Genomic DNA, 23,279 nt, shown 5'->3' with positions numbered 1-23,279 from the left:
ATTTTGGTTTTCTTTCCTTTTACCTTAATCTGGCTATTTGTCAATTTTATTTATCTTTTTAAAAGACCAACTTTTCATTTTGCTTATCTTTTGTATTGTTTTCTTTCTTCAATTTCATTTATTTCTGTTCTAATTTTTATTTATTTTTTATTCTATTGACTTTTGGTTTGGTTGGCTTTTACTTTTCTTTGAGATTCATTAAGTTCTTTAAGATGCTTAATTAGGTTGTTTATTTAAAGTTTTTCCACTCTTTTGATGTAGGCACTGTTGTTTCTTTTGTACTTCCCTTTTAGCACTGAAAAAAAATCCATTTGCAAAATAGTATGAATATTTGATTGAAAATGTATAAGAGAGATAGAGGGTGGATTTACATTACATATTACACAAATCACACATTGAAATACAGTTTAGATTGAGTACTTCCTTTATGTTTTATTTCCTTGTATTCTGTATAGAATATGAGAGCCTTGCATTCCTTACACCCTAGATATAATGGATAAGTCTGTCTTTCAACTGGAATTTCTGTGCTTTTCCTGGGGCTCTAAATTCCTTATTATGGAAAACAATGTGATTGTATTTTAGATCCTCCTCCTAAATTTGTATAACCAATATATCACATTTCACAGTTACCAACAACTACCTTCCTTGAAAACGAATGGCAAGGTATATATTCTGTAAGTTGCCATTCATTTTTAAGGAAGGTAGAGTTGATAACAATATCAAGATTAAAAGCAGTATCTATCATAGACTTCCCTCAGGGGCACAGATATCTGCAGTTCTAGAGGCTATTGGAAATTCCTGGTCTCTGTCTTGTGCCATATATTTTACATCTTCAGAGCCAGATAAAATCCTCATATTTTTCAATTTCCTCAAGTATGTATCGCACCCACTTTTAGCCCTCTCTTGAGGGTTTCTACCTCTCCAAAAAATACAGGCTTACATGATAAGATAGGATGGGGTACTTATCAAATGTGTTTCTTGCAGGAATAGCACAGAACTGTTCTCTCTCATATGTGTGCCTTAATTACCATCTGAAAATGTTAAAGTTTTACACACACAGATTTTTTTTTGATGGTGTGTCTTTGTTTTTCATTGCTTATTTTCTCTTTATTGAAAATGCATAGATGATAATTTGATTCTTTAATTCTGAGTGGCTCTCTTTTTTGTTATTGTTGAATAAATCTGTGTTATATTGTCTGAATCCTGTTCAGAATGAGGATGTGGAACTCTGAATCGTCCTATTTCATCTACCAGAAACTGATTCTGGTACTAAAAGAAGAACCAAAAGTACTTGCTATTCCATTTGCATAAGGTGTGAAATCTCTACCTTAGCTTTTCCCTTTAAAATATAAACAGGTGTCTGAGGTTCATCTTTGTTATCTAGATCTTTGTATTCCTTCTCTTAAGCTATCTTCTCCAACAGTAAGAATTCATCATTCTCTTTGGGGCTGTTGTAAAATCTGAGTTTCAATAAAGCTTGCTTAAGTGAAAATTGTGGTTGAAAAGCTACAGTCTAAATTGACTTAATTTTATGATATATGTCTCAGAGAATAAATCCCTGAAAAGCCTCAACAAATGTGTAAAGAAATTTCTTTCTTGAAAGAATGTCACAAACTTGACCAAGGCATCTTAGTCTTTCCCATAAGTATTGTAAGTACGTCTACTCTCTTGAGCCACTCAGCCACGCAACACATTTGTGGTTTTTAGAACATACATTATGACTAAAACAGACCTGGGTGTGCAATTCTTGAAAGCAAAATTCCGAATAAAATAACCTAAGTTATGGGCATATTCTTTCTGACAGGCCGACATGTAGAAAAAAAGTCACTGCAAGAAAGAAGGTTAGTGATAATTTCTTATGAAAAGGAGCGTAGAGCTCTTCTGGGTGGTTTATTCACATTGTTATTTAAGTCACTGGGAATATTGAAAGACTATGAGTAGACAGAAATATTGAGAAACAGGAGCTAAACTTTGGGGAGAGGATAGGAGAGTCATGTAACCGAATGGCCTGAGATTCAATGGAGTGAGATCTATCTATCTATCTATCTATCTATCTATCTATCTATCTATCTATCATCTATCTATCTATCTATCATCTATCTATCTATCTATCTATCTATCATCTATCTATCTATCTATCATCTATCCTGTATCTATATATCCATCTATCTTTTATATCTGTATATTTCTAATTATCTATCTGGAAAATGACTTGCTTGGGAAACACAGATAATCCAGAAGTGCCTATACAGCAGTTATCTACACCTTTCTTACACTGAAATAGATATGAGAAAAATTAGCCTCTGATTAAATTCATTAAAACTACTGAACGAATAATTTTAAGGGGAAGCCAGATTTTTCTAAAGTCAGTATGGTGAAGAATATATTTGTATAAATAATTGAGGAAAAAGGGGAGTTTTCTGATTGAGCAGGATTTCCCGAGGACACAATGATGGGTTTAGGTTGGAGAAGCATGGGTTTGGGGCCAAACTGGAAACTGTGCAGAGCAATATGGGGAACCATCGATTTCACTGGGTCACAGAAATAAACCACGGTATGAAATACAAACGCATTTGTCCAGAGTGTTCCTTAGAGGAGCATAGGCAACTATTTATGGCATTGTGGTCCTGCATATTTGGTTCACAGTGTCAGATGAGGGGAGGCACCGGAGGCTTCACTTGGTAGAATGGCGGCCTCAGTTTGTCAGCAGCAAACAGAGGACTTGAAGTAAAATGGTGCTAACAACATGAAAAATCTGCTTCTTAGCCCTTTCCCCATTTGATAAAATAACACTCATAGAATTTAAGTGAGCAAAGTCAGTCCCTTGTGATTCTGAATTTAGATAAAAGCAGCTGTATTGAGTATATTGATTTAGGTTTTTCTCCACTTAGATTCTGTCATCTTAATAAACTGATTTACATTAAAAATGCATATTAGGAGCTGGCGCGGTGGCTCACGCCTGCTATCTCACATTGGGAGGCGGAGGTGGGTGGATCACGACATCAGGATTTCGGGACCGTCCTGGCCAAGATGGTGAAACCTCGTCTCTACTAAAAATACAAAAATTAGCTGGGCACAGTGCCAGCCACCTGTAATCCCAGCGACTGGGGAGGCTGAGGCAGGAGAATCGCCTGAACCCAGGAGGCAAGGTTGCAGTGAGCCGAGATTGTGCCACAGTACTCTAGCCTGGGTGACAGAGCAAGACTCTGTCTAAAAAAAAAAAAAAAAAAAAAAAAAGCATATTAGAATAAAATACTTCCCTTATATACACATATGTCAATTCTTTATTAAAGTAATGAAAAGAACTACTTATTCACAGGATTTAGATTATTATGTTATACATATTTGACTTAAAATGCCATTTGCTCAATTACTGCCATATGTGAATATACTTACAGAATTAAATTAAAAGTGAGCATGAATAAGAGTGTATATTTTCAAGCTTACAAGATGGGACTGCCAATAGGTTTTTGCAGCATTTGTACAAATTAGGTATTTTTCTTTAAAAATCATTAGAAACGTTACATGGAGAAATGAACAGTTAATCTTTACATTGAGTTCATAAAGTCTTTCACAATTATAAGTATTTGTAAAAAGGTTCTGATTTAGTCAACATATTTATTTGCTATGAGATTTATAATAGCCATTTTATCTCACAGATAAAATGCTGTTTCAGTAGGACAAAGTAAATACAAGTAAATAAGCACTTGTATGGATAGAAGAGTGAGATTAAGTGAGAATTTCCAGGGAATGCCATGGTAATTAATCCTATTTAACATCACAGAGTGTAAAGCTCAACGATATTTGTCCAGATCATCCCTTAGAGCAGAATGGACAACTATTTCATGCATTTAAATGCCCATAATTCCATCAGTAATACAAAATAAGGCAGCAGAAACCAGGTGTTTGACTTAGAATGACATTGTCAATGCCAGTGGTTGGATCTTAATAGTGTTGGCAATTTCCCTGCCATTAGCTAAAGATTTGAGAATAATAAGAGCAACAATGATCACTTAACAGAGAAAGATAAAGCCTGTAACTGTTGTTATATGCCCAGCTCAAAGCTACAATTACAAAATTAGTGCTTTCAATTGTACCTGGAAATGTTAGTAACTAGTTTCAGTTATTTTTTAAGTACTGTTCACAACACACACAAGATAACTATAGTATTAACATTTAGGCTTTAAAATATTAAACATACTATTTTTAGTATCTTTAGATGGTCAAGATGCATTTAAAAACTTGATATTCATGTTCAGAAAATCCTTGTGAGCCATGTAGGATATCTTAAAAATAAAATACTTTTCTTTCCACCAGTGGTTTAATAAAAATAATGATCTCTCTTCAACTGGTCTTTCAAAAGAATTAAAGTTGGCTATATTGATTTTTTAAAAATGTTATATTAGGCACTTTAGAAAACCTAAAAGAAAATGTAATTATTTCCATTCAATCTTTTTAAAAATACATCTCCAGGCCGGATGCAGTGACTCACACCTGTAATCCCAGCACTGTGGGAAGCTGAGGCAGGTGGACCACCTGAAGTCAGGAGTTCAAGAACAGCCTGGCCAACATGGTGAAACCCCGTCTCTACTAAAAATACAAAAATTAGCTGGGCGTGGTGGCGGGCGCCTGTAGTCCCAGCTACTCAGGTGGCTGAGGCAGGAGAATTGCTTGAACCCAGGAGGCAAAGGTTGCAGTGAGCCGAGATCACGCCACTGCATTCCAGCCTGGACAACAAGAATGAAACTCCCTCTCAAAAACAACAACAACAAAAATACACCTCTTGTAGGATAGCATTTGTTATACATAATTAAACACATAAAATGTGCAATATTAGTTATTAACTCTGTCCTTTCACATGATCTATTTTTTAGAGTACTGCTGATAATATGTAATTATCTCACTTAATAATTAGATTGCCGTTTCCAGTCATCGTCTCTAGAATAAAAACTTCATGAGAGCAGGGACTGTGACATTCTTATTAACTCACCTCCAGCACTTAGTATAGTTTTGGACACATATTGGTTGAAAATAAGGGAAAGGAAAGAGAGAAGGAAGAAAGGAAAAAGAAGAAAGGAAGAAAGGGGGGAGACAAGAAGCTGTTCAGACCAAGTAGCCCAAAAACCAACTTATATTGACTGTATGGGAGAAGCATACATCTAATACCTGGAAATGTACATTCTTCTTACCAAAGGGGTACACTTATTTTCTTACCTTTAGTCTTTGAAGTAATGTACATGTTTGCCAAGTAAAGAAACAATATATCTTCCTCTCCTCAACTTGAATAAGACTCAAATGGGCTTTCTTTTAATTAGAGGAGCACTGGGCACTGAGCATATGACTTCAATATGATCATGATTAGTTTGGGAAAAATATTTTTGCAAAGGATGGAGAAGAACTCAAATAACTTAAACATATGAATGGTACATTACTCTATGAGTTCACAATTGCTATTTCTTGCCTGTCCCCACCAAAGAGAGTAAATAAGTGGACATAGAACAAGAAGATCCTACTTTTCTGTCCTTCTCTCCCCTACACCCATAGCTTCATAGCCATGGCTTGCCTTCACATGTCTTGTATATCAATCCCATGTCTTGTATATCTTCCATGAAAGTCAGCATAACAATCTTGTACTTCCAAATCATCCCCTAATCCCAGAAATCTAATACCCATACCTCTGTATACGAGGGAGACAGTAACTTTACATCCACTTCTGGCACATTCCATTTTTCTTCTCACTTTTATTTTTATATCACTTTTCATTCTATGGCAAAAATATATATATATATATATATATATATATTTACTACTATATTTCTTTGCTCTCCCTTCACCAGAATATGAGTTTCATATGGGAAAGATTTTTGTCTATCTTGTTGTCGGCTGTGTTTTCAGAGTTTTGGACAATGCCTGACACACAGTAGGCAGTCTAAAAGGATTTGTTGAATAGATGATTGAGTTAGTGAGTGAAGGCGAAGAATAAAAACAGTAAAGACAATACTTCATTTTGAGGACGGTCAAGTTTTTTTATTGTTTATTTTGGAACAAAAGAGAATACGGTACCAAGACAGTGAGTCATTCCTGATTTGTTACAGTCCTTTTGCAACTTTGACAATTCTATTATGTTGAAGTTTGAAATGTACTCCCTATTCCATGCTGTGTGTCTGAACTCCCCTGATGCCATCCATTCTGCTAATACTTCTATTTTTTTCACACTGAATCAAACCACTGGAGGGCCCAAGATTCATATAACTTGACCTCTGATCAGTGAAAAAAAAAGTGTAAAATATTTTATTTTGATAGCCTTTAGGCTATCAAACTCCTTAAGGAGTTTACCAACTTTGATAGGTTTGAGAAACATCCTCACCATTTTATCAGAGGTCACAAGTGAAAATATGATTGGTCTTTTTGACCAGTCAAGATCATAAGATGGTATCTTGTTATCTCTTATACCACTTATACCACTTATTACCTCTTATATCATTTTATAAGAGGTAAAATGGTGTGAGATAACAAATAGCATGAGATAATGAAGTATCATCACAACGTATTTGAATACGATGTATTCAAATATATTTAGTGAATCGGGCAGTGTCATGAATTGCTAGTTAAGAACTAACATGTGCCTTTTGAGAAGTCTACAGTGAGTTTTTGGAATCAGTGTAAAACACTAAGTGAAAGAAGTGCAAGGAACTATCAGAGCCCTACAAGTTTGGATCCCCTGTGACAAGGAGTGGTTACTGTGGACTGAGGAAGGAAGTCTACTTGTATAGTTTTCTTACTTTCTTTTTGACCATCAAATACTCATGACTGTAAAGCTATAAAAATTCTGCCTATCTGCGAGGCGGAGGTTGCAGTGAGCCGAGATGCGCCACTGCACTCTAGCCTGGGCGACAGAGCAAGACTCCGTCTCAAAACAAACAAACAAACAAACAAAAACAAACAAACAAAAATTCTCGGTACCTAAACCAATTTTTCAATGCTGATTGAAATGTCCTATAAACACATAAAATATTATACCTTAAATATGTGCCATTTTTATATCAATCATACCTCAATAAAGATGTGAAAAAACAGAAAAGAAAAGTCATAGGAAAGTACCTCCCTCATTAGTAAACACCAGAAAGTGACAAAGCTTCCCCTCAGGACACATGAAGGAGAGAAATAATTACTAAAAATCATGTTTTAAGTGGGGTATTTCATTGACCACTTAAATGAGATAAAAGAGCAGACACATATTTGAAATATTTAGAATAAGAAAATGAATCTACTTTGTCCTATGTATCGATACGCTTCAGTATAGATGATAAGGGCTTAAAAAATAAAAAGTTTATTAGCCAGGACTGGCTTCTCAAGGTCACACGCATTAAAATGGCCTGCCCAGCTTAAGTTGTATCATCATGACCAAGTCAAGGCCAAGATCAAATCAAGATCAAACTAGTCTTATGCAAGAGCCAGTGATAAGTATAAAGTGAGAAGTCCAATATCTTCGTCTAATACATTAAGTTTGTAAAATATTAAAACAGAAATAAACATGAGACAGAAAATGACAAAAGCTTTGCCCCCATCTTTGTGCTCATCTCTACTTAAAAATAAATGAGAGACTAAAAGTCATTAAAATGTCTGAACAAAGCCTGGTGTCACTGCATCCTAAATATTACCACAATGCTAACCTTGTACATATTTAGTGCATAGAGTGGTAGAATTGCGCACACTCCTTTCTCCCAGCCCCAAGAAAAGTCAAAAGTCATTTTCTATGATCTAACCAATAACAAATGGAGAATGACTGAGAGCTCTGTTGCTTTCTAAATAGAAAACTGGTAATATATATATTTTTATTAGGCTTATAGAAGAGATGGCTTCAGCGTTAGGTAGTTTTGTTAAACCATCCAGCTGGATTGTGCAAAAGTTTAGGGCTTGCCATCTACAATTTCTATTTATATGGGTCAGTTAAACCAGATAAGATTTTGCCTTTTTTCTTGCTCAAGGTAACAAATAATCAGTGTAACCAATATAATTTTAACACTGGTACCTACACAAAAAGAACTCACTGAGTTGCAAAAGTTCTATTTAGCACTGCATGAGCTAACATTACATATCACTGCTTAGCTGGCTAGAGAGGGTGCTGGAGGCTCCAGTGACCCAGATGCTGAGCTCCATTTTCAGAGTTATCTGCTCTGCCCATCTACACTCAGACATCATGAAACGTTCAACACAGGAGTGTTCCAAAAAAGGTGAAAAAATAGCTCAAAAGCATCTGAGGATCTTTAGAAAGTAGCATCACCAATCTGCCTTTGCTGTACTGAAGAAAGTCCAAGACATTCTGCTCCACCAAAAGAAACGATAATTCGTTGTGAATGGGCAACCATAACATGCACAAGCCGATGTCTGGAAGTCTGCAGTGAATTATTTAAAGAAGAAATGCATTATGTAAAAATTACTATTTTTAATGTTAAATGATCACTTTTGTGTGTATGCTGTATGTTATGTCTTACACCTGACTCTGTGTGTGTGTGTGTTTGTGTGTGTGTAAATCTTCACATTCATCTTCCAATTGAGGAAAGTGTAAATGATTTGCCAGAAATTATTGAGGTATTAAATGGCATTGTCAGGTCCCGAACCCAGAGCCACCTGATTTTGAAGCCTTTGTTTTCTGATTATACTGCGCCACCTTTAAAACAAACAAACAAACAAACAAACCACTGTGATGCACGGCTTCAAGCAATATAAATCCCTGCCTTTGTATGTGAAAGAGTATGAAAAACCATGGACACAGCTATGCAGCTACCACAATAGAAATGTCTGAAAAATCTTGGGAAACTCTGTTATATGACAAGAAATAGTCAAAATCAGTAGAGTACCAAAAAGCTGCAGCCGCAGTCCATAGATTAGAGCACAGACTAGAAAAGAAGTTTGATGATTTTCTTCACTCACGCCTGGATAGATTTTCATCATCAATCGGTGCATTAATTCTATCTAGCTCCTGGAAACAGTCATTTGCTTAATAGCTCTTTTGTGACCAAGGGAATTCATGCACAATCCCAAATGACTTAACTTCCAGCTGGGGAGGAGTTTAGGCAGAGGAGAAAAAATAACCTAACTTCATTATTTTACAAATCATATGAGGAAGAAAGTTGGGACAAACTGTCTCACTATTTTTGTTGGGAAAGACCACTGTTTTATTTTGACATAGGTCACCGAGACACAGGAGGCAATTTTCATGCAGAAGTATTTCCTTGAGTCGGTATAAATGGAGCAAAGAAAATGCATGAAATACAAAATGTTCTTTAAATGTTCAGATTTGTTGAGTTCCACTGTGAAACTTTTATATTAGAACGTTTGAACAAAATTGTAATTACCTATCTTAACATCATAACTTTATATCTTTGAAAAGGTTAAAAATAATTGTTCAGTAACTAAAAACCTGGATTTTTCCAAAATTGAGTTCTTTGCCCTGCTGCAGGCATGAAATGATCTATTATGTGATTATTACATATAATAAGTTATATTATAGAAATTTTAAGACACAAATCTAAAGGTATGGTTATAATTTTCTTGTTAGGTGATAAAACAGGAAGAACTTGGCAAGGATCTCTTTGATTGTACTTTGTATGATCTATTGAAATACGATGATTTTAATGCTGACAAGCACCTGGCTCTTGAAGAATTTTATAGAGCATTCCGTGAGTACAAGATTCATTCTCCAATTTCCCTTTGTTCTTTTTCCTGTTGCTTTACACAATATGGTCTATTTGCTTGCTCTCATAGTACAAGCTGTTTCTTAAGAAAAGTTATATAATTTAGTGAATTTAAGTTTCAAGTTGTATTGAAACATACGAAAAAGCTAAGGGATTTAGTAGTTCTGAAATGAATAGTTAGAAATTTTTGATAACCATGAATATCATCAATTCTCACTGATTATAGTTTAAGACATTAGTTCCTCAATGCTGCTTTCAAGGTTATTTTAAGCAGGAGGAGCTTTTGACCAGTTGTCACCATGTATCAAAAACAATTATTTACACAGTCAAGTATTTTAACTTCATTGGGAAACCAAAATGGATTAACAGATGTAGTTTGCATGTATTTGAAGGGCAATGATTGGCATTAGAATGAAGAGTTATATTTTTATTAAGGTACTTTGGAAAAATTGATACATGTTTGAATTGCCAAAGTGTGTCTTCAGAGTGACTAAATGTGTTTTTTAGAACAGGGTCATAAAGATGACTTGATTAACCAAAATTACTTATCAGGTTATTCTTTAAAAATAATTCAAAGAGGCCACTAATGGGTGACTTACGCCTGTAATCCCAGCACTTTGGGGGGCTGAGGTGGGTGGATCACCTGAGGTCAGGAGTTCAAGACCAGCCTGGCTAACATGGTGAAACCTCGTCTCTACTAAAAATACAAAAATTTGCTGGGTGTGGTGCTGCATACCTGTAATCCCAGCTATTCAGGAGGCTGAGGCAGGAGAATCACTTGAACCCGGGGGCGGAGGTTGCAGTGAGCCAAGATGGCGCCATTGCACACCAGCCTGGGTGACAGAGCAAGACTCCATCGCAATAATAATAATAATAATAATAATAATAGTAAAGTAATTGAAAGAGAAAGGACTAAGAAACAATAAACAGAAAACAAGAATTTAGGAGCTATGCGTAAAAGAAAGAAAGACAAGGTAAATTTACTAGTTGGTATTAGAAAATCACCAAAGAAGGAAAACTAAACAGGATTCAGTTTAATTCAGAACTTGAAACCAAAATTTCTATTTTTTTTTCAGAAAAGATAGAAAGTAGAATATGTACTTGTGTAAAAAGTTCTTTTTTGAATTGTGCCCCTGACTTTTAGCCATTTATCAGCTGTCTGATGTTGGAGAAGTTATTTAAATGTATTTTTCTTCTTAAAAATTCACATAAATAAAGATAATTTTCTTACTGCATAATAATTTTTATTAAAACACTGTATTATATTTTATGTGATAATTTAAGCAAAATCATATATGAAAAATAGTTGTAGCTTATAAATTTTTAAATCACGATAAAAATATGCTCTTTGGATATGGTTAAGTTGTATTTTCACTCTAAGTTACTACACAGAATACAACACAGGATGATCCAGTAAACTGTTAGTTCTTTAGAAGGGTGTTGTTAGGTTAGGTACTTTTCAAAAATGATAAAATGAAAGCAGCATTGGCAGGGCGCGGTGGCTCATGCCTGTAAGCCCTGCACTTTGGGAGGCTGAGGCGGGCAGATCACCTAAGGTCAAGAGTTTGAGACTAGCCTGGCCAACATGGAGAAACCCCATCTCTACTAAAAATACAAAATTTAGCCGGGCGTGGTGGCGGGCACCTGTAATCCTAGCTACTCAGGAGGCTGAGGCAGGAGAATCGCTTGAACCCAGGAGGCAAAGGTTGAAGTGAGCCAAGATCACACAATTGCGCTCCAGCCTGAACAACAGAGTGAGACTCTCTCTCCAAAAAAATAAAAAAAATAAAAAGAACACAGCATTATTATTCTACTTTATATGAAGGAGGTGAAATACGCAGAAATTAACAAATAGGTGGCTGAGTTTCTAATCAAACTCATGTTGACCTAATTATGAAGTCTATGTGTTTTTCCCTATGCTTCCTGCTGTGGTGGGTATTCTTTTGTGTGCTCATGGTGGCAGGGTAACAGGGAGAAAATGTGGTTTGTCAGGGAAAAACTTATGTTTACATATAATAATGAGTGTGTGTGTGCATATGTCTGTATGAACGATACTATCATATAAGATAGAAGGGAATAGGTGTTACTTACAAAGCCTACAAAATATTAAGTAAGTTGAAAATACGATATTTAGTTTTGGAAATCAGGGATACCTTATGAAGGTGGTGGAAATTAAATAACTAAATTAATCTTAAGGACAAGTGAATTTAAACTTTTGGAGATGAGCAAAGGGTAGTGGACAGAAAGAATAACATAAATAAAAAGTCAGATACTTGACATATCAGGGCATTTAGAAAAACCTGGCCCAACTGCATTATCTGTTGCAACCTGAAATTTTATGAAAATGTAGAAATTATTTTGGGCATTTTACTAAATAGTTTTAATAAATAAGCAGTCTGATCTCCTAACCACTACCTCCATCTCTCAACAGAAAGATACATAGACTTGACTAATAAAAGTAGGCAAATTCTACAGCCATGCTTGCAAATAATTTCTTTTTTTTATTATTATACTTTAGGTTTTAGGGTACATGTGCACAATGTGCAGGTTTGTTACATATGTATCCATGTGCCATGTTGGTTTGCTGCATCCATTAACTCGTCATTTAGCATTAGGTATATCTCCTAATGCTGTCCCTCCCCGCTCCCCCCAACCCAAAACAGTCCCCAGAGTGTGATGTTCCCCTTCCTGTGTCCATGAGTTCTCATTGTTCAATTCCCACCTATGAGTGAGAACATGCGGTGTTTGGTTTTTTGTCCTTGCGATAGTTTACTGAGAATGATGTTTTCCAGTTTCATCCATGTCCCTACAAAGGACATGAACTCATCATTTTTTATGGCTGCATAGTATTCCATGGTGTATATGTGCCACATTTTCTTAATCCAGTCTATCGTTGTTGGACATTTGGGTTGGTTCCAAGTCTTTGCTATTGTGAATAGTGCCGCAACAAACATACGTGTGCATGTGTCTTTACAGCAGCATGATTTATAGTCCTTTGGGTATATACCCAGTAATGGGATGGCTGGGTCAAATGGTATTTCTAGTTCGAGATCCCTGAGGAATCGCCACACTGACTTCCACAATGGTTGAACTAGTTTACAGTCCCACCAACAGTGTAAAAGTGTTCCTATTTCTCCACATCGTCTCCAGCACCTGTTGTTTCCTGACTTTTTAATGATCGCCATTCTAACTGGTGTGAGATGGTATCTCATTGTGGTTTTGATTTGCATTTCTCGCTTGCAAATAATTTCAATAGTATATAGTTTACCAAGCATCAACAAGAGTGTTAAATGGATATGTTTGTGTAAGATATTTATTCAAAATAGAGTTATTGTTGGTGGTGCAATAGTGAAAGAGAAATAATAGAAATACGTAAATGAGTAATACGTTATTTTTATGATAGCCAGCAAAGACACTGAAAAGCAATCCTTGGCCCTATCAGTAAAAATGATTTTGCCTAAAGTACTACTGCTTGCACCTGTCAAGGGGAAAAATAGTACTGCGTTTTGGGATGTAATTTGATGTTGCTAAAGAAAACAAGGTACATCAGTGCATCGTCCTTATAAATAACATTTTACAAGTCAGAAATCTAAATAATCAATAAAAAGTTTTAATAAAGATATAGTAAAACTGATTACATATAAAAGTACTAGGGAATATTGAATTTGGATAGAAGGAAATATATGTGAGTTTCATTAGCTATTAGAAAGTAATATGTTAAAAATTTTATGGAACTTGTTTGTAGTAAATACAATGAATTTAGTGAATATAGTAATGATTCTGCCATTAGGTCAAATTTATGTATAATACAAAAGGTTTGCATTTTTAATAGTCATAAAGAGATGTTAGTTGGGTAATGAAATTGCTTGGCAATCAGCAATCATGAGATTATTTTTTCTTTTTAGATAATCAAAACTATTCCATAACAATGATAAAATGTTGTTCACAACATCATTTAGTGGAAATAATGTTTTTTCTATGTAATGCTGCAATTACAGGAAATATTTTAATACTCTTTTTGGTGTCACCGAGCAAACTTATTTTAGGTATTACATTTTCAGTGCTTCACCCTTATTTAAACTAGGCATCAAACTATATAATGATCCCTCAGAGATACAGAACTGACCTGTGTGGATTTTATCTGCATTCGTGGGAAGATATTTATACTTTAATGAGAATTATAAACACATCGATTTCTTTATCTGCCTCCATAAAATTACCTGATAATTAAATCCACTTGGGTTTTGTGAAGTTTAGTGACAGGCTTTGTATAATGACATGATTTTAGAAAGTTGTAAAATACTAAGGTATCATGAATAAAAAATGTATAGCACTAATGGGAAAAGGAATCTATTAAAAAATCATGTATTATGTACCTTTGTGTATAGGGTGTTGTGATAGTCAAAGCTACTTCCAAAGATAGGTTTCCTTTCCCCTAGGAATGTATAATCTCAGACAGACAGTGATCAAAAGGACAGATGTATTAAGACTAAAAAGGAAACATTTTTCCACATCCAGGATGCATTCCTCCACATACTTTATAAAAAGAAGCTCAGAAAGCTAGAAAAGCCTTAAGTGAATATCCAGAGGCATAAACCAAGGCAGAAGAAGTTAGAAACCTATCATGATTCATTAACTGTTTTCTGGTCGATACAAAGGTAGACAGATTTCTTGAGTTCCAGGTTCTTACTCTCTGCCATGGTATAAAATGGAAGATAGTAAAGGGCAATCTGCAAACAGGAAAAAGTTAATGGTAAAAAAATAGCACATTATCAAGTGTCCTTATATTATTGCAGTGTTATTACAGAAGATATAAGGTGTTTTTCAAAAATATCTTTTTTCTTTGTGGATTAGATAAATTATTTTAATATTTTACCATAGGTATTGAATGGTCAATTATTTAATTTTTCTTCATCATTTTTAGTATTGTTAATAATTTGATTTTTACTAACGTATTTAAAATAAATCCTTATTGTGTGCTTCAGGTACTTCATATCATGCCTTGTTTGATTAACAGACTTGGAAAGCTATTTAATAGGATCCAATAAATAGTAAGTTTAGTGACATACTTTTGAATATAGAGAGGAAATATCAAATTCTCTGGTAAGGTGGTGTACATCCTTCACCCTGGATTTTGTTGTCATGAGTATACTCAGTAAAGTGTGTTCATTTTCCAGGGCAAAAGTTTGTTGTAGAATTAAAAATGAGTTAATAGTGCTATTATTCTATACCAAGTGCTAAATATTTCAGTGTCTTCCAATACAAATTTAATCAAATTATAACATTAAGTATGATTTACATGGAATGCTATACTTCTGATTTAAATCTGTCAGTAAATATAAATGATTTGCCATCAGACAAGATGACCATACACTAATTGAGGCATTTAACTTCAGAAGTGATGCTCAAATAAATGTCTTTATTTGCTTAGGTTATGAAACTCAGTTGAAATGATGAAGTGATGTTATATGCTTGTTGATTTTAGAAATGAGTTACTTCATTTAGAGTTTCTAGATAACCAAGAATGGTATAATTGACTACCCAGAGAAAGAATTTTTGTTCTGAAACTGCTTCCTATGTACTTCATTTCCTGAGTTAAATAATAAATTACTTTGACTGTAGTACTAAACCTTAAAATTGTGTGAAATTTTATAAGAAGTATAAACTTTTAAAACTGTATGAGATGTTCTGGTAAATGTAATAGATTTTTGAAGTGTTATTAAACTGTTCTAAGTTGTAGCTCCCAAAACCATATACATATATATGTACTTTAAGATGTGTATGCATTTTTGTGTGTTCAACTTCTAATGTTACACTATTAAAAATTTCTATTAATTCAACATGATCTTTGTGTGTACAAATATCCAAAAGAAGGTATGTTTCTAGCAGGCATAAAAATAATTAAGTTTTTGTCAGTAAAACACATCAACTGTGAACATCATATTAACACTAATTGTGTAATAGCTCTATTCTTTAAAAGAGGTAACTATGATTCTAAAATTCTAAAATATTAAAAAAATTTAAAATCACCTAATTATTAATGTTTATATTCAAAATATCATCACCCTATATGAAACAGTTCTTTTTTTTTTTTTTTTTTTTTTTTTTTTATTGAGACGGAGTCTTGCTCTGTCGCCCAGGCTGGAGTGCAGTGGCATGATCTCAGCTCACTGCAACTTCTGCCTCCCAGGTTCACGCCTTTCTCCTGCCTCAGCCTCCCGAGTAGCTGGGACTACAGGCGCCCACCACCACGCCTGGCTAATTTTTTGCATTTTTAGTAGAGACGGGGTTTCACCGTGCTAGCCAGGATGGTCTCGATCTCCCGACCTCGTGATCCGCCCGCCTCGGCCTCCCAAAGTGCTGGGATTACAGGCGTGAGCCACTGCGCCTGGCTGAAACAGTTCTTAATGCAATATAGATTTGATAATGACATTATGAGGGAAATAAAACTCATTTTCCAGGGAAAGCAGAACTGCTACACTAAAATATTACTTATTGAAAGCTTCTAATAATTAGAACAATAAAAATGAATATTACATTAGCATTCATAGATATTAGATCATTAGTATATAAAAACCTTTGTTTGAGAAAAATAGCAGAGTTTAGTGAGCAAAATTAAGAATGTTGCACTAATATAGGCTAAAAATGATGATGGGGCCAGAACCAAAGAAGCAACAGTAAAAATGCAGGAATGTGGCCATATCTGTGAAATAACTTATAAACAGAATTAACTTGAATTGGTGAGTGATTAGATATACTTGACAGGGAGAGGACTTGAGTCAAGGATAATGCCCAAATTTCTAGCTTGCCTGCTGAGGTGAATGGTGTTTCTGTTTATTAAAGCAGGGGTCTCAGGAAGAGATGCAAGTTTAGGGAAAGACATTGAGTTAAATTTTGGAAATGTTGGTATATTTTTAAAAAATACACAAACTTCTGTTTGGAGAATATTGTGGTTCAAGTAGGTGGCCTCAGCCAGAAATAAAGATAGGGAATATACAGGTAGAAACTGAAGATCTGTCAGGAGGTTGGGTCATTCAAGATGAGCACGTAAAGAGAGAAAGAATGAGCAAAAGTGGAGGACTTGAGAACCATCTTAGTGGATATCATAACAAAATATGGTAGACAGGTGGCTTAAACAATAGAAATTTATTTCTCATAGTTCTTGAGATGGGGAAGTCTAACATCAAGGTACCAGCCAATGCAGTGTCTGGTGACGGCTGTCTTCCTGGCCTGTAAACAAATGCCCGCCTTCTTGCTGCATTGTCACCAAAGAGAGAGAACGCTCTCTGGTGTCTCATTTTGTAAGGACAAAAAAACCTATCAGATTAGGACCCACCCTAAAGACCTCATTAAACCTTAACGTTATTTTAGGACCTATCTCCAAATATAGTCACACTGAGGGTTAGGGAATTAACATATGAAGTTGGAGGAGACACAATTCAGTCCCTACCAGAATTAAAACTGAAATGCATTTTAACAGGTGGTGTCCAAAGCAGGGCACCACCATGACATTTTACTAAGGAAGAATTGATGAACATTTTTCAAAGCTGAATCCAAGGGAAAAAAAAGTGAATTCTTCTTGGCCACTAGGTTTGGCAGAAAGGAACTTACTAGTAACTCTGGTCATGAGACTTTCAATATAGATGTAAGGGCAGAAGCAAAAGTGCTGATGGTTGAGTGGTTGGATGTAAGAAAACTGAAAAACAATAATGCTGGATAAAGAAGCAGAACATATAAGCTTCCATCAATTATGAATATATTTAGATAAAATACAAAACAGCTAAAACTCCTCTATGGTTTTAGAATGATGGTAGCCTTTGTGAGAAAGGAAAAGGAATGGGATGGAAACATCAGGTCATCTATGGTGCTGGAAATGTTCTATCTATCTATCTATCTATCTATCTATCTATCTATCTATCTATCTAATCTATCTATTTATCTATCTATCTATCATCTATCTATCCATCTATCATCTATCTATGTTTAACATCTATAGTGGTTTCACAGGCATCCTTACTTTGTTCAAATGTACTGGTTTATACATCATAATGTGTCACTATTTTGTATCTCTGCTATTTAAAAATAAAACAACAAAGTTTACCAGGGCAACTGAATTCACCTCTGGCCTAGAGCTCACGAATTATCTCTGAAAGACTAAACCTTGCATTCAAACACAAAGGCATTGATAATTCTAAGGTTTACCTTGATTTGGGAATCATTGTGTTAGATAATGTTATAGCTACTATAAAATAACCCCGTATATACAGATCATTATAATATGAAACCTTGCAGCAACTTAATTACCTGACATATTTGGAGAATAATTCTTCTATTACATACTAGCATTACAAAATTAATAATGTGCATTTTAGTTTGTATGATCATCCTTTTTTTTTCTTTTTTTTTTGAGACAAGTTCTCCCTCTGTCACCCTGGCTGGAGTGCAGTGACACTATCATAGCTCACTGCAGCCTTGAGCTCCTGGTCTCAAGCAATCCTCCCACTTCAGCCTCCCAAGTAGTTAAGACTACAAGAGTATGCCACCTCATTTGGCTAATTTATTTATTTATTTTTTTTAGTAGAGATGGGACTTTGCTATGTTGCCCAGCCTGGTCTCAAACTCTTACCTTCAAGTGAGTCTCCCAAAGTGCTGGTATTACAAGTGTGAGTCCCTGTGCCAGGGCTGATTATAAAACATTTTATGTTAGAGTTCATAGCTATCCCCTGGCTATTTTGGGAAATACCACTCAGCACCATTTCCTTGCTTTCTAGTCTGTGTTGCTGTTGCTATACAGGTTCTTAGGGAAAGGATTTTCCAAAATGATTGCTGAGACCCAGCCTATAGACATGTATTCCAAAAGGACAGTTTTTTGCTCCTAAACATAGTAAATTACTTTTATACACCAACTGTAATGGAAAGAGAGAAAGAGAAGCAATACCAATTTAAATTGTATTTTTTTTTTAAGTCTTAGGTTTTTCCCATGGTAAAATAACCCCGTCCTTCATTTTGTCCTTTAATCTCCCATTTTTAAGATTACCTTAATGGGATGCCACTATTGTGCTTTTAGGGTTCTTTTTTTTACCTATAGTATCTGGCATTCTTCACACTCTGATCTCTAACTGGTACATTTTGCTTGCTAACATAATGATTTATAATCCTAAAAGTGACACAATTAGACAGTTCAAGTGAAACATTCATCGTACTTATTTCTTAAAGTATTTGCTTTTTTTGTCATACAAATATTAACAGAGTAAGGTCTTTTCTGACTAAGTGTAATTGCAGTACAATAAAATGAGAATTGACCAATCATTCTTATTTTCCACACTGTATCATATATTGTCGGTAACAACTTAGCACATCTAACCTAAAATTTCTTTCCACTGATTACAGTATAGTAATCTTAGGTAGGATTTGCCTAAGGATTACGTTTTTCAGACCTTTTTAGATTCCACATATAAGTGAGACCATACACTAATTTTTTAAAATGCAAATGAATATCATCTTTTAATGGCTGCCATTGTTTGAAAATCATAATTTTTAAAATTATGAAGGTAATACTCTATTATCATACTCAAACTATCACTGTTATACTTAGAGAAGCGATGTCTATTGAAACATAATACAAACAAAAAATGCTGGCCATCCTAATAATTTGAAATTTTCTAGCAGTCACGTTAAAAAAAGAAAAATCAAGCAAAATTGATTTTAATAACATTTTATTAAACACGTCCAAAATATTATCATATCAATATGAGCATTAAGTGTATATTATTCATTCTTTTTCTTACCAAGTCTTTGGAACCTGGTGTATATTTTACATTATTACAGTACAGCATATCTCAATTGGATAAGCTAAATGTTCAATAGCCACAGGTAGTTAATTACTAGCTACCCTCTTGGACAGTGTAACATTAGAGTGTCAGATGATAACAACTTCTCTATCTAAAATTTTATTCCAATTATTTTAAATATGAATTTAAGTGCAAATTCCATTTGTACATAAATAACATGGTGTGAACTTTGTATTAATATTTATTTTTCAGAAATTCAGAAAAACGTATACTAAAATGAATGTAATTTCATCTAAGGGACAAACATACTTGTATATATTCTCCACATAAATAGAATATTTACTTTAGAAAGAGTTACATCAAATGTATTTATCGTATTTTTTTTTTGGATTCAGAGATGTTTGTCACATGGGTATATGCTGTAATGGTGGGGACTGGGCTTCTAATGTACCCATTACTCAAAGGGAAGATTTTACCAAATAAGTAATTTGAAATTACATTCCCTCACACCCTCCCTTTTTTGGAGTCCCCAGAGCCTATTATCTTTTTTTTTTTTTTTTTTTTTTTTTTTTTTTTTTGAGAGAGTCTCACTCTGTCTCCCAGGCTGGAGTGAAATGGCGCCACCTCGGCTCACTGCAAGCTCCGCCTCCTGGGTTCACGTCATTCTCCTGCGTCAGCCTCCGGAGTAGCTGGGACTACAGGCGCCTGCCACTACGCCCACGCCTGGCTATTGTATGTTTAGTAGAGACGGGGTTTCACTGTGTTAGCCAGGATGGTCTCGATCTCCTGACCTCGTGATCCGCCTGCCTTGGCCTCCCAAAGTGCTGGGATTACAGGTGTGAGCCACCACGCAGGGCCTATTATCTTTCTCTTTTTGTCCATGTGTATCCATTGTTTAGCTCTCACTTATAAATGAGAACATGTGATACATGATTTTCTGCTTCTGTGTTAGTTTGCTTAGGATAATGGCATCCAACTCCATCCATGTTGCTGCAGAGGACTTGATTTCATTCATTTTTTATGAAATACTGCATAGTATTTCACGGTATATATGTACCACATTTTTTTAAATCCAGTCAACCATTGGAGGACACTTAGGTTGACTCCATGACTTTGTTATTGTGAATATTGCTGCAATAAACATAGGAATGCAGGTGTCTTTTCAGTATAATGATTTCCTTTCTTTTGGGTAGATAGATACCCAGTAGCGGGGTTGATGGGTCAAATGGTAGTTCTACTTTCAGTTCTTTGAAGTATCTCCATACTTCTTTCCATAGTGGTTGAACTAATTTACATCCCCACCAACACTGTATAAGTGTTCCCTTTTCTCTGCATCCATGCCAACATCTGTTGTTTTTTGACTTTTTTTTTTTTTTTTCTGAGATGGAGTCTCGCTCTGTCGCCAGGGCTGGAGTGCAGTGGCGCAATCTCGGCTCACTGCAAGCTCCGCCTCCGGGGGTCACGCCATTCTCCTGCGTCAGCCTCCGCAGTAGCTGGGACTACAGGCGCCCGCCACCACGCCCGGCTAATTTTTTGTATTTTTAGTAGAGACGGGTTTTCAACGTGTTCTTGATCTCCTGACCTCGTGATCCACCCGCCTCGGCCTCCCAAAGTGCTGGGATTACAAGCATGAGCCGCCGCGCCCAGCCGTTTTTTGACTTTTTAGTAATAGCCATTCTGACTGGTGTAAGATGGTATTTTATTGTGGTTTTAATTTGCATTTATCTGATGCTTAGTGATGTTAAACATTTTTTCATGTATTTATTTTTTTGCCACTTGTATGTCTCCTTTTGAGAAACATTTTTCGTGTCCTTGGCCGAGTTCTATAAAATATATTTAATGCCACCATGCATAGGTGTTTTTCAAATGCGCTTACTGATGGTCATTTAAATCATATATCTTCTGTCCATAGTTAGTACCTTAAAAGTAGCTTTTCTAATTTTTAAGATAATCTTATCTTAGTAACTAATGACTCATGTCTTTCCCTTCCTTAAAAGAAATTCACCAATCATGTAAGTCTTTTGATGTGAGACACTGTTCAGTCTGAGAAAAAAAAAAAAAAAAACGTGTTTCCCCTCTGCATTATTTCAGTCCAGCAATGAACAGTGAAACAGCTTTAGGGAGCATGTACAACCTTATATACCACATGGAATAATGTTTTACATTCCACGTTTTGAAGTTTTACAAATAGCTCTAGAATATTGTTACCTCTGAGAACTCTAGGGAAATTACTATGAGACATGGAACATAATAATTATTTAAAGGTTTGAAAAATGCTAAAAGACTTTTTCAGGGTCATCACAGTAAAAATAAATATATGTGCATATGTACATATTTATGTTTAAAAAGGTATGTGCAAAATACTTTAACATCTCATAGTAATTCAGCGCATGATACTTTTTGTGGCAATTTCTTTTATAGGTATTTCAAAAACAGTAACAAATTTGTTTTTAACATTTTTACAAGGAACAGAATAAATTGTTAATGCATGTCCATCTTTATGCTTTTATACAAGTAATTAGTTTGATGATTATTAGCTATTTATGCATGTATGCCTGATACTACTCATTAGTACTCATCAATGTTTTGATTGTTTTATTTGATTTTGTTAATAACAAAGTTGAATTTCTTAAGGATATATTATACGTTCTCTTTTTAATTTATAATCTACCTCTGTCCATGTAGTGTTATTGGGTGAGTAAATTTTTAGCACCATCTACCATTGCTATCATCCTTAGTAAATTTGGAAATAATTTTTATATGATAAAAAGTATATTTATGTTAAATTTCCAATATATATTTGTTATATCCTTAGGTGACAATTAAAAATAGATTGAAGTTAAATAAACATCAACAAATACAGAAACAAAGTGTGTACACTAAGTGCTGTGTACTGCCTGAGTGAAGATTTTGTTAGGGCCTGAGTGCTGTATGTCATCTGCAATGCACTCATTGTAAAATGTGTTCTTCCTAGTGGAAACTGTTGCTATAACAAGGAAGGAAACTGCAGTAAACTTGTTACTAATCATTCAAGTAAAGTTAACAGACCCTAGTTGTTGCCCCTGACCATATGGGACAAACAGAAAACATCTATGATGTTTAAAGCTTTACAGAAGTTGCAGATTACAAATCACATTGAGAGGATATGCACATTTGTAGATACCGTCTACAGAACATTGCAAGATTACCCTCTTTCTTTTCAGTGTTGCTTAATTAACATTAGTGATAATAACACTTTATTGAATAAACAAGTAAATCAGACACTATAGTATATGGCATATTGAACTTGTCTACTCCAAAAGAACGAAACTTTTCAAATAAAAAATACACAAAGTATGTTGGAAAGGTGGGGAGAGACAGAGAGAAGAGTGATTGAAGAGAGAAGAAAGCCAGACAAAGAAGAATAAATGTGGTATATTTTATGTAAGTATTTTGTAGTTTAAAATTTATCAGCTGTGCAATGATCCGCTTATGTAATTTTACCCATTTAGATTAATATTTCAAGTCATTTAATTTCATAGTCAACAATCAACATTTGTTATGTTCTTATTACATGACATTATTAAGGCTAGTTACTACAAATACAAAAATGGATAAGAAATCTTTTCTGTTATTTAGGAAATTAAACAGTAAAAGGCAACTACAATATAGTATCTCAAGGGGCAATGGAAAAGGACCACCCACAGGGATGAATTCTAAGCGGAGATAACTTTTGAATTACATATGCCCCTGGGTAAGAGTCCTTGGGGACAAAATCCAAGAGGGCAGGTGCTTTTCTGCTATGGGGAGC

The 23,279-nt window shown here is 34.9% G+C and overlaps 1 protein-coding gene across 6 annotated transcripts in view; it reads left to right on the top strand.

Annotated features, from left to right (window-relative positions):
• The window catches only part of FSTL5 (follistatin like 5), a 781,414-nt gene that overhangs the window by 400,845 nt on the left and 357,290 nt on the right, over positions 1-23,279 (top strand). For 5 of the 6 annotated variants that reach the window (XM_003257915.4, XM_012507957.2, XM_030816287.1 and 2 more), the window contains one exon: positions 9,563-9,683. The exons of the other annotated variant lie outside the window; for it this stretch is intronic. In XM_003257915.4, coding sequence (XP_003257963.1) covers positions 9,563-9,683 — 121 coding nt within the window. The remainder of the gene's footprint in view (positions 1-9,562; positions 9,684-23,279) is intronic. 6 annotated transcript variants of the gene reach the window in all.

Source organism: Nomascus leucogenys, chromosome 7b (assembly GCF_006542625.1).
Source record: "Nomascus leucogenys isolate Asia chromosome 7b, Asia_NLE_v1, whole genome shotgun sequence".
Classification (NCBI taxonomy): Eukaryota; Metazoa; Chordata; class Mammalia; order Primates; family Hylobatidae; genus Nomascus; species Nomascus leucogenys.
This window is presented reverse-complemented; position numbering and strand designations above follow the sequence as displayed.